The following is a 12342-nucleotide window of genomic DNA, read 5'->3' as shown; positions in this document are numbered from 1 at the left end:
GTTATGACTGAATACAGAGCAAGGACCTGCATGCAGTGTCCTGTGCATGTGTATGTGTGTGTGTGTGTGCGTGCGTGCATGTGCATGTGTGTACTGGTGGACTGAAGCCAGGCCCAGATGAGTTTACCCGTGATGATGTCCTCAATCGCTCCATCTTTGCCTTCATAGACATGGCGACTGTCCTTCACCTGCTTCTTCCTGAGCTCCTGGATCAATTCCTGCTGCTGCCGCTTGTTCTTATGGGACGGAGACTGGGCCGGGTGACACACACACACCAAGTCATTTACTGTCCACTGACTAGTATTACTGACAGTCATGCTTGTATCCTGACAGCATGTAATCTTACCAGAACAGGATTCTCTCACCTGTTATTTGTTCATGTGCTGTTAAGCAGTTAATACACACAGCCTTTGTGCACTCTGTGTGTGTGTGTGTGTGTGTGTGTTTTAACTGAACCATTTAAGTAGTGCTAACTGCCGATCCTGAGTTGATGTGATGTGACCCAGCAGGGCGTCAGGCTACAGAACCCAAAATAATTACAACCAGCAGGCAGTCAGCACACAGCTTATCCAGCCATTAGGAGTCTGAGGGGAGGGGAGGGGAGGAAAGGGGAGCTAGCTCACCTCCTGACTGGCTTTATCCACTCCAGCCTCCTGCCCTAGAAAGGAGGGTGAGGAAAAGGAAGGGGGCAGATGAGGATAAAAGGAGGGTGGGGGAAGGGATGAGGAGGGTGGGGTGAAAGAGGAGAGGTGGGAAGGTGAAGGGGGGAGGGGAGGCATACCTTCTGGTCCTCCTCCATCATGGCCTCCTGCTCCAGAAGTTTCTCCATTAACATTTGCTCTTGCCTCTTCCTCTGCTCGTTGTCCTCCTCCGCTTGCTAGGGGTTGAAACACACACACACACACGTGCACACGCGCAAACACACACACACGAAACAGAGCGTTTCACTCACAGAGTCCTTCTAATAGCCTTGGCTTGACCCTCCCCAGAGGCTGCTGGGAGTTTATGTTGATATAAGCCAGGCTGACATACTATGGGCTGGCCAGGTGTATATTTATGCGAGTATATGGTGTGTTTGTGTGTGTGCGCGTGTCTACTAGGTTAATGTGAATGGGTTCGAGAGGTGACTATTCAACTTACCCTGTAGGCCTTGACAAATCGCACAAACACGGGGAAGAAAACCGAAGGAGGAGTGGTTTTGGAATTCTCCCCGAAGAACTTCACCGCCTCGTCGAAGGCGTCCTGTGAAAGACACGTGAAGTGTTTCTAGCAAATCCCTTAACAGCAGATAAAGTACCTCACTCAGTAGCACAGTATTTTGGATAACGTTCAAATTAGGTTATAAAACAATGCAAGTTTAAACCATTAACCGACAGGAGATCATGAGGGATCCATCAGAGGAGCAAGGTTACCTGGGCAACAAGGTTACCTGGGCAATCTTGGCATCATCCTGAAGCTTTTTCAGTTTGCTCTCGTTGTGTGTGATAAAGTCTTTCAGCATGGTGTTGTGGCCGTGCAAGCTGTACTCCCTCTTGGTCAGCTCCATGCCTCTCTGCAGCTCCTTAACGTCCAACAGAACATTCTCCAGTGACACTGTAAACAAACGCGTGCCAGGTAACACGTGAACTCACACTCGTAAGATCGCACACACATGTAGAAAAGATAGAGCCAGCAGCACATTGGTGGTCATGTAAAAAAGGCCCATGTACAGAAACTTGTCTTTGTGACACGCTCCGGTAAATTCCATGGTACAGTGACACGCACTGTTGAAAATAAGCAATACATACTGACACCTCACATTCACAAACAAATTCACAACAAATATAAATTAAGGAATCTGGGTAGCGTGGCGGTCTATTCCGTTGCCCACCGACACGGGGATCTGCGGTTTGAATCCCCGTGTTACCTCCGGCTTGGTCGGGCGTCCCTACAGACACAATTGGCCGTGTCTGCCGGTGGGAAGCCGAATGTGAGTATGTGTCCTGGTCGCTGCACTAGCACCTCCTCTGGTCGCTAGGGGCGCCTGTTCGGGGGGGGGGGGGACTGGGGGGAATAACGTGATCCTCCCATGCACTATGTCCCCCTGGTGAAACTCCTCACTGTCAGGTGAAAAGAAGCGGCTGGTGACTCCACATGTATGGGAGGAGGCATGTGGTAGTCTGCAGCCCTCCCCGGATCAGCAGAGAGGATGGAACAGCGACCAGGACGGCTCAGAAGAGCGGGGTTACTGGACAGGTACAACTGGGGAGAAAAAAACAAAAACAAATACAAATTAAATGTAGAACTTACCCGCAGCTGCCTTCTCCACATAGTGCAGCTCATTGTAGAAGAGCGACACCTGCTGGTATTTCTCCTTCACCACGTTAGCTATGTAGTGCAGCAACGTCATCTTACGGTCTGTCGACTTGGTATCGAGTAGCTGGGAGGAATTGAAGGGGGTGAGAAATATGGGTAAGAGAATTTCATAAGGTGAAGGCTGCTAGTTTAACATCAGGAGGAAGCAACTCACCAGGTCTAAACTTTGTAGCTTGAAACCGTACACTGCTCCTCTTTTGCTGCTGTTCATGTAGTTTCCGAGCGCCAAAATAATCTGGAAGACAAAAAGGATAGAATAAAAAAGCCATTAAAAAGAAAGTGTGCAATCAAACCATTTAGTAATGTGCACTATTTGCCTTTGCATCAAATCTGTAAATGATGGCAGACTTACCTCCAGGATTTTCTTGAGCTTCTGAGATGATTTGATGGACACAGATGCTGCGATGACTGCATGTAGTTGCTGTGGAGAAACAGGAAGTATCATCGTTAACTACCATCAAGGGGGCGGCTCAAAACTAAGAGCATGTAATCATGTTTAAACATCACTGAGCTTTGAAATGGTGCCATCCATCCATCCATCCATCCATCATCCAAACCGCTTATCCTGCTCTCAGGGTCGCGGGAACACTGGAGTCTATCCCAGCAGTCATTGGGCACCAGGCGGGGAGACACCCTGGACAGGCCACCAGGCCATCACAGGGCTCTCTCACACACACACACACACACACACACACACACACACACACACACACACACACACACACACACACACACACCTAGGAACAACTTAGTACGGCCTAGTCACCTGACCTACATGTCTTTGGACTGTGGGAGGAAACCAGAGCACCCGGAGGAAACCCACACAGACACGGGGAGAACATGCAAACTCCACACAGAGGATGATGCAGGACGACCCCCAAGGTTGGACTACCCCGGGGCTCGAACCCAGGACCTTCTTGCTGAGGCAACTGCACTAACCACTGTGCCACCGTGCACCCTGGGTTTCAACCAAAAGTTGAAAAAAAAAAAACCAAGGCAACCGCCCACCACCCCAATGCATTTCCCAAACTTCATGTCTGTTTTGAGCAAACACGGGGATCCTGGCTCTCACCGGTGTCAGCATCTGCACGCTCTCAGAGAAGTTGCCGATGAAGGCCATGATGGTCATTTTCTGCATGAGCCGCTCGATCTTGCTGAACTGCAACATGAAGCGATCCTCATCCGTCAGGCTCTCCAGGGGCTTGCGCTCCTTCTCAAACTGCCGCAGGACCTTTACCTCATTCTCCGTGGGCTGGAAGCGCATCAGACACTCCACAAAGTCCACCGGCAGGGTGCGCAAGTCAAAACTACGTGGCAGGTGGAAGTGAATGGGAAGGCAGTGGTCATTACTGATTGAGGTTAACAAAATGTTTTTGTTTGTTTTTTGATTCCCTCCCTTTCTCCCCAATTGTACTTGGCCAATTACCCCACTCTTCCGAGCTGTCCCGGTCGCTGCTCCACCCCCTCTGCTGATCCGGGGAGGGCTGCAGACTACCACATGCCTCCTCCCATACATGTGGAGTCACCAGCCGCTTCTTTTCACCTGACAGTGAGGAGTTTCACCAGGGGGACATAGTGCATGGGAGGATCACGCTATTCCCCCCAGTTCCCCCTCCCCCCTGAACAGGTGCCCCAACCGACCAGAGGAGGCGCTAGTGCAGCGACCAGGACACATACCCACATCCGGCTTCCCAACCGCAGACACAGCCGATTGTGTCTGTAGGGGACGCCTGACCAAGCCGGAGGTAACACGGGGATTTGAACCAGCAATCCCCGTGTTGGTAGGCAACGGAATAGACCGCCACGCCACCAAGATGCCCCCTTTGCTTGTTTTTTTAAAACAGTTTCATTTTAAAATGGGATATACACCATTTGAAAGTCTTCAACGAAACCTGCTCTATACTGGACTTACTGGGTAGTAAGTTACTTCTTCAGTGATTTGTTGTCTTAAAACGATCGCTCAAAGACTGACAGTCTGCCTGTCGTTCTTATAAATCAGGACATTTTGGGATTTTGCATCAGCACATACATGAAAAAACATACAGATACCCATCAAGTAAGCACTACCACATTCCTGAGACAAGGATGGGGAAAAGCAGGTAAGAACACAAACTGGGGTGAGGGCTTCTCTTCTGAAAACTCTTACATGTGAATGGCCCTGCAGATCTCCTCTGGCGTCTTGCCCACCTTCCTCAGCGTGATAGCGAGGTTCTTGGCTCTGTTGGAGTCAAGCAGGGCCACCTTGTTGTGCCCCTTCTGAATGACTTTCTGCTTGCTCATGGTCACATCAATCGCCGGGCCCTGGGCCTTCGTCTTGAACATCTCCTCAAACTCATCGACATTCAAGTCCTGGAAGATTACAGCGATCTCAATCAGCAACTCAAGACTTTACTCATAGAGCACATGTTAGTGAGGGTTACTCACATGAGAGCAAATCAAACAGGGAGAAGAAAAACGACCAACATTTACCTTAGGACAGTGTGTAAATATGAACTCTGCTTATGGTGCCAAATGATTTTATTTATTTCAAATTATTATTCATATTCAAATTATTTGATTATTGAATTATAATTCAATAATCAAACATAAATAAATGCATGTATGAACATATGCATGTATTAAAGAATGCATGAATAGATGCATGCATATATATAGATAGATAGATATATGCATGCATATATATAGATAGACAGATAGATAGACAATATATGCATGCATATATAGATAGATGAATAGATAGATAGATAGATAGATAGATAGATAGATAGATAGATAGATAGATAGATAGATAGATAGATAGATGCATGCATATATACACACAAACACACACACACGTGTGCGTGTAAGTATACATGTATTCGTCCTGTAATCGTCCATACATGCATGTACCGACGAATACGGGACACGGACAAAGCAGGTGTGTAGGAAGATGTTTTAAGTAGGGGGGCTGCCAACTAAAACCACGAGTATTGTGGTGAGCCGGCGTGGAAGAGCGAGTCGAGAGGCAGACATCTCTTTTTAATCACAACTCCCGTGCCCCGCGCAACGCACCACCCCGGGAGTCTCTTTTACTCACACCGGCCAGAACGGACCAGAACTGACAACACCGTAACAACCCCCCAAGCCCAAGTGGTGACATCAGTCCCAGTCACGGTCCTACAGTCACTTAGTCAGTAAACGGTCTTGAACCCCCAAAACAACAACACAAGAATAACCACAACATGAACACCACATCATTACAACACAATTTTAAATCTAACATTAACAGTCCCATCAGCCATTGCGCTCCCCCAGCGCAGAACCGCCGACAGTCAGAGCGACCGCCTCTCCCGGTCGCTGCAGTATGAGTCATTGTTTTGTTTGTAAGGTGCGTGTGTAGCAGATTTGGAATGGAGTGTTTACTCACTTTGTTATTAAACATGTACATTCCACACAGTCCTTTTTTGCATTTGTATGTTAGGAAAAGTTAGGCATATTGTTGGGTCTAAGATGTTACACAGCCACCTGCCACTACTGGGGGGCTGCACCCACCACTAGGGGGAGCTGCAGCCCCCCGCCCCCCACTTCCTGCGCTAATGGGACAAAGGTTAGGATAAGGGACAGGGGGTTGAGATTATGGTCGTCACCTACGTTGGATGAAAGACCTGGTTCATGATATGGGTGGCTGAGGCCCAACTGTCAAAATTTTGTTCCGTCAGGTTACTTGTGTGGTGTTCCACTTTTTGTGAAGGATTACAGACATGCTTAAATCTCGTCAAGCAATTTTCATAAAAGTATGTGTTACAATATGAGGATTAACTTAATAGACGTATCAGAAATGCTGCTGTGGCGATGTCTCAGGTGTGCAGTGAGTGGCATTAAGAAATGAACAGAACACGAGAGAGTCCTGCACCACTGTAAGGCTGTTACCTCCAGTATCCTCTCATCGTCAATCTCATTGAAGACGGTTCCATTGATCTGGTTGGGTTTCAGGGCCACCCAGTTGAAGACAGGCATGCGGAACTTGGTCTTGATAGGTTTCTTAATCTTGACAGCTGGACAAAGGAGAGAGGGGTTAGAGCGGCACCACCTCCTATTGGGAGTGCACACACAAAGCACACAGACACAACACATGCATGTAGACTGGTGAAAGGGTGGATAGGTATCTGGGACTGGTGACACATACGAAGGTGGCTTCCTCTGTGGCTAGACCCATGTCTGTGTAATTTGCTATCCTGGATTCTTTCCCTCCTCTTCTCTTACCTGGTTTTAAAATAGTCACCTGAGAGCTACCCAAGCAGGTCTCTGCAGCAATGGTAAACTTCGTTGAAAAAGATGAAACCCATCCATCCATTATCCAAACCGCTTATCCTGCTCTCAGGGTTGTGGGATGCTGGAGCCTATCCCAGCAGTCATTTGGCAGCAGGCAGGGAGACACCCTGGACAGGCCACCAGTACATCACAGGGCCAACACATTCACACCTAGGGACAGTTTAGTACGGCCAATTCACCTGACCTACATGTCTTTGGACTGTGGGAGGAAACCGGAGCCCCCGGAGGAAACCCACGCAGACACGGGGAGAACATGTAAACTCCACACAGAGGACGACCCAGGATGACCCATCAAGGTTGGACTACCCCGGGGCTCGAACCCAGGACCTTCTTGCTGTGAGGCAACTGCGCTAACCACTGCGCCACCATGCTGCCTAAAAGATGAAATATAGATCACAACTGTGCTAGCCCCTCCCCGTTTTCACTTCTCATATGTAGTTCTGGTTGGGAATATGCTGCTTGGTCAAACTTTATTTCACCAGCAGAAATAAAATCATAAGCGAGCTCAGTCTGCCATTATCCCCGTTTCAAAATCAGCCATTGAACAAAGAGGACATTCATCCCCACCAACATACTTGTTACAGGATGTGTGAACTTCTTAAGACACATTCGCTTGCCAGTCAGTGATCATATTAAGGGTGCATATGGCGAAGCTTTTCCGCCTGGCACCATGACTAACTGTATTTTGTCTGCGGGATTATTGCCGGTTGCAGTCCCCATCTGAGTTTAAGACGCAGAGAGGAATCTTGAGGTGGCGCCCTGTGCCTTTCCATGGTAGGATGAGTGCCATGCAGGCAGGGTGCCAGCAAGGGCTGGGAGATAAGAGCATGGACAGTGTGGCAAGACGCATTCCAGCCTTGCGCAACACCGGCCTATCTATTCCTATCATCTGCCTGCCACAGCCTGTCACTGTGTCTCAGCATGCAGCCACCGACACCTCCAGACACTGCTGCCAGACACTGGTGCACACATTTCTGTTCTCAAACACACACAAGGCACACTGAGGTGGGAAAAGGAATACCATGCAGGAGTTTGGAATACGGTATCTTCAGTGCTGTTGTCATAAAGTCACAGCAAGAAGGTTTGTGGGAAATCTTTATGTGAAAGGCAAGAACAGCAGAATGTCAAAAGTGAATTCCCGACCATGCGGTGCACATTATGAAACGTGCGGTTCCATGTTTTGGAGAGGTCGTGCTTTGGAGAAGCAAAGAAAAATGAAATCGGAAGCACAAATACCTTTGGGAGGTTCGATAACAATCAGGGATATGGGCTCAACAAAAAGTTTAATTTCACGCATGGCTACAAGAGAGTTTTTAGCGCCGAGTATGTACGAGCCCATCTCTTCATTTGGGACTGGTTCCCATGTGCTTAACAGGGATTCAGAGACTAAAAATACCATTTTCCAGACTTGTGGGGAAAGGAAGGAAACAAGATGGTAGAAGATAAATAAATAACCGAACACCACACACGACAGACAAGACCTACAGAACAGTTTGATGGGTCCCTCTGGTTGGCGGAAGGATGGGAGAGAGAACAATTCAAAGAGAAATCATTAAGAAACTGGCAGTGTTTGAGAGAAATTAGGACATCTTACAGATGCACACTCAACACATCTCGACACATCTTAACACATCTCAACACATCTCAACACACAGGAAACCATCCATGCTTCCAAAACAAGCCCGACAGCTGCCGCTGTCACATTCACCTCTCTCACAGCAACCGGTTTATGGCCCATCGTTTTAGCTTTTTATCACTTTCGTTTGATATTACATTCAATTTTTACTGGTTGAAATATCAATTTTCATATCAGAAATTGAATTACAATTAGATCTAGTTCAGTGTTTATAATCCAGTTAAAATGCCAAGTGTTGATATACCATATGCTATCTGAGAGCAACAACTGGTGTTTTAACAACTTACAAATTCCTGAGAGCAACAACTAGCATTTTTTGTTTGGGAGGATCCCCCCCCCCCCTTTTTCTCCCCAATTGTATCCGGTCAATTACCCCACTCTTCCAAGCCGTCCCGGTCGCTGCTCCACCCCCTTCTGCTGATCCGGGGAGGGCTGCAGACTACCACATGCCTCCTCCCATACATGTGGAGTCACCAGCCGCTTCTTTTCACCTGACAGTGAGGAGTTTCACCAGGGGGCCATAGCATGCGGGAGGATCACGCTATTCCCCCCAGTTCCCCCTCCCCCCTGAACAAGCGCCCCGACTGACCAGAGGAGGCGCTAGTGCAGCAACCAGGATACATGCCCACATCCGGCTTCCCACCCACAGACACGGCCAATTGTGTCTGTAGGGACGCCCAACCAAGCTGGAGGTAACAGGGGGATTCGAATTGGCGATCCCTGTGTTGGTAGGCAACGGAATAGACTGCTACACTACCCGGACACCCTCAAAGAGCATTTTTAACTCATTAAAACTGAATTTATGAAACAACTCAATATCTGACATCAACAACTGAATTCCTGATATTCACAATTACCATTTCAACCAGTTAAAATTGAATTTTTGATACCAAAATGTTTTACTTCAATTAGTTAAAATAATTTTTTGGATATATTACAAAAAAAGATTAAAACTGAAAACATCTTAATAAAGCTATTCCTTTTGAAAGTTTAAGTAGTCCAGTTTTAATAGTATGGTAATGATTTTGTGGCATGAGTAACACTGACTTACAACTTAATGACATATACAATCAAAGACAGGCGCACGCACGCGCACGCGCGCGCGCACACACACACACACACACACACACACACACACACACACACAGTGGAATGTGCACATCAAGAGCCACATGCGCACCCAATAAGAGTTCACTAGGGACTCCTCGGTGAGTCAGATGGGGGTCTGACCTCGTCACTGCTCATCATCTGAAAAGCAGCATCGACAGACCCTCGTCACAGAGCAACTCCTAATGGGCGACTGACAGGAAGTGTGATAACCCCTGAGTTTCAGGCACACTGATGTTGTGTGGGTTGTCTTGGCACATTAGAACTAGCAAGTCTGTCTTGTGAAGATGCTCACACGGCTTGGCCAGAGTAAATTCTGGAAGACATTCTGTTTCAGCAGGACTCTGAGAGATGTCCCGTTCCTCTGTTGATGCACCGTGATGCACTGGTTCATGTGAAGGAAAATAACACCACATCTATGCATCGTGGTTACAACACACTTTCAGCTTGTGAGCCACAAGACAGAAACTTGAGCCTGTGCAATCTGATGGAAACCAAATCCAGCATTTTACTCCAGAAGAATCCAGTGTGTCAATCACCGGGCTCACCTTTCACCATCTGACACCATTGGAACTCACACGTACATGGCAGGTTTTTCTGTGTGTGTGTGTGTGTTTCCCAGTGGGTGACCTTACCTGCTAACCCAGAGTTCATGATGACTGTTGGGGTGCCGCAGCCAGGCAGCGGGGGGGCTACAGGCGGAGGTGGAGGGGGCAGTGGGGCAGACATTGCTGCAGCGGGCCCTGGGGGTGGTGGCGGGGGCGGAGGGGGAGGCGGAGCAGCGACTGTGGGGCCGGCTGATGACGGTCCGTTTGGCGCTGAAGTATAAAGGAGGGTGAAGGGCAAGGGTGAACAAACAGGGAGAGGTGTGAAATGAAAAGACAAAGTAGAATGTGTAGAGTTGTGATACAGGAGGTGGAAATTAAACAGCAACATGGTGGCCAAGCCTTGGGTAATTCAGGTAAACCTTTACATGACAGGGTTCGCTTGGGTCAGTGCTGAGTGATCTTAATCTTAGGCAAGTGCATCATGACACAGTACTCTTCTTATGCACGGCCGGCCTTAGACAGACTGCATGGCTGGCTCAGCATGCAGTCCCTTCGACCTCTGCACCGGTTTGCAACACCAGGGTTCCCACTCGCCTTCGGAAATACCTTCCAGGACTTTTCAAGGACATTTTCCAGGACCTTTGCCTGGCTTTACATGACAGCTGTTGCTCACAAAGGTCAAGGTATTCTGAAGCACCTGTCAGTGCGAGGCTCCGCTCTCTAAAAGCACCGTGGAACTTGCAGCTGGACACTGAGGACGCCAGGCGTCATCTCGGCCGCTGAGAACATGGCTATAAACCGTCCATCTCAGCTGAAAACTGTGCTTAAAATAAGCCATCTCAGCAGGTTAAAATACAATGTCATAGCCTACCTCTACAACTTTCCATGTCCTCCAGATTCCAGGACTTGAATCGTTTATAGTTTTCCATGACTGGAAAACGAGGATCTGCGGAAGCCCTGCACATCCCCAATAGCAAATGATCTGACGTCGGCTTTGTTTGGGTTCATAACTGCAGACGAGGTTTCAGAATCCCGGCTCCACATGTGTACCAAAACAAGCGAATGGGAATAACGTCCCAGTCAGCAGCGAATGCTGATCCGGGGCGGCTGATCCGGGCCGCCAGCTGCTCTGGTCCACCTTCAGGTTCCACTTCTGTTGCCAAACACAGTTCAAGCACTTCGTCCGCACGCGGCGTTGATTGACACAAACGTTTCATCACTCATCCAACGGGCCGTTCCCACGGCAACGTTTTCGACATAAAACGGTCAAGTATTGTTGCGTTTTGGCCGTTCGTTCACACGACAGCGGCGGTTTGGGGTCCCGAAAACGCAAACTTTTGAAACCGGGTCCCGGAGTGACGCAACTGAAGACGCAACTCCAGCGTCGCCGCGTAAGCCGGCAAAACCGCTTCCTGCGAAAACGGTGACGTCACGGCCCCACTTCGCACATGCGCGTTACGTTTTCAGTCAAACAGCCATGCGCGAGTAAGAAGACTCCGTTAACAATGGCGGATTAGCGAGCTGTGTTCGTGCGGTTATCTCCGCTAAGTTTATTAGCGCTCCTCCAGCAAAGCGTAGACTTGCTGCACCACTGCTGTGGTCAGCGGAGACGCTTATTTACTACATGCGCCGAGTCCTCAACCCACCTGTTCGTCCACGGACAACAAGCAAAAGACGCTTTTGGACAAGACCTGCGAGAACAAGCGCTGAGAAGAAGAAAGCGTTTGTGCGCAGGTGCGCGGAGTAATTGGGGTCCACCTATGAGCTCGCTACCACAAGGTTTTACCGCCAACTACTGGCCTGGCATGCACACTACAGCGTTTTCAGTCGTTTTTTGCGGATCCGTGTGCACGCGGATCATTTTCAAAATGATGTCGTCTGAACGCGGAACTTCTTTACAACGCAAAGGAAAAACTTCAGTTTGTTGCAAGACCGTTGTCGTGTAAACATGTCATCAATGGCCATGTGTACTATTCACAGAGGATTTGGGAATGTCTGCAGTCACAGCATTGTAAGATGGTGACAGGTGTACTCTCAGGCCATCTTACACTGAACATTTGCATATGAAACTGGTCGTTGGTTTCGGCCGTTATGCCACTGTATTGTTTATAAGGGTGGGGACACCTGCAGTCAGGTGAGACACTGTGTTGTTTATAAGGGTGGGGACACCTGCAGTCAGGTGAGACACTATTGTTTATAAGGGTGGGGACACCTGCAGTCAGGTGAGACACAGTATTGTTTATAAGGGTGGGAACACCTGCAGTCAGGTGAGACACTGTATTGTTTATAAGGGTGGGGACATCTGCAGTCAGGTGAGACTGAAGAGGTCACTTGGCTGATGATGAAACGTATCTGTCAATAAACGTTGTGTCCAGATGAACTGAT

The 12342-nt window shown here is 48.5% G+C and overlaps 1 protein-coding gene across 3 annotated transcripts in view; it reads right to left on the bottom strand.

The window, feature by feature from the left end:
• Window positions 1–12342, bottom strand: part of fmnl2a (formin-like 2a) — an 88938-nt gene that overhangs the window by 8180 nt on the left and 68416 nt on the right. For all 3 annotated transcript variants that reach the window (XM_056289098.1, XM_056289096.1, XM_056289097.1), the window contains exons 15-25: window positions 10045–10227; window positions 6265–6389; window positions 4502–4704; window positions 3428–3662; window positions 2708–2776; window positions 2510–2590; window positions 2290–2419; window positions 1430–1593; window positions 1141–1242; window positions 782–877; window positions 128–251 (exon numbers count right to left, since the gene is read on the bottom strand). In XM_056289098.1, coding sequence (XP_056145073.1) covers window positions 128–251; window positions 782–877; window positions 1141–1242; window positions 1430–1593; window positions 2290–2419; window positions 2510–2590; window positions 2708–2776; window positions 3428–3662; window positions 4502–4704; window positions 6265–6389; window positions 10045–10227 — 1512 coding nt within the window. The remainder of the gene's footprint in view (window positions 1–127; window positions 252–781; window positions 878–1140; window positions 1243–1429; window positions 1594–2289; window positions 2420–2509; window positions 2591–2707; window positions 2777–3427; window positions 3663–4501; window positions 4705–6264; window positions 6390–10044; window positions 10228–12342) is intronic.

This window comes from Lampris incognitus, chromosome 11 (genome assembly GCF_029633865.1).
Source record: "Lampris incognitus isolate fLamInc1 chromosome 11, fLamInc1.hap2, whole genome shotgun sequence".
NCBI lineage: Eukaryota > Metazoa > Chordata > Actinopteri > Lampriformes > Lampridae > Lampris > Lampris incognitus.
The sequence above is the reverse complement of the archived record's forward strand: the minus strand, read 5'-3'. Positions and strand labels throughout refer to the sequence as shown.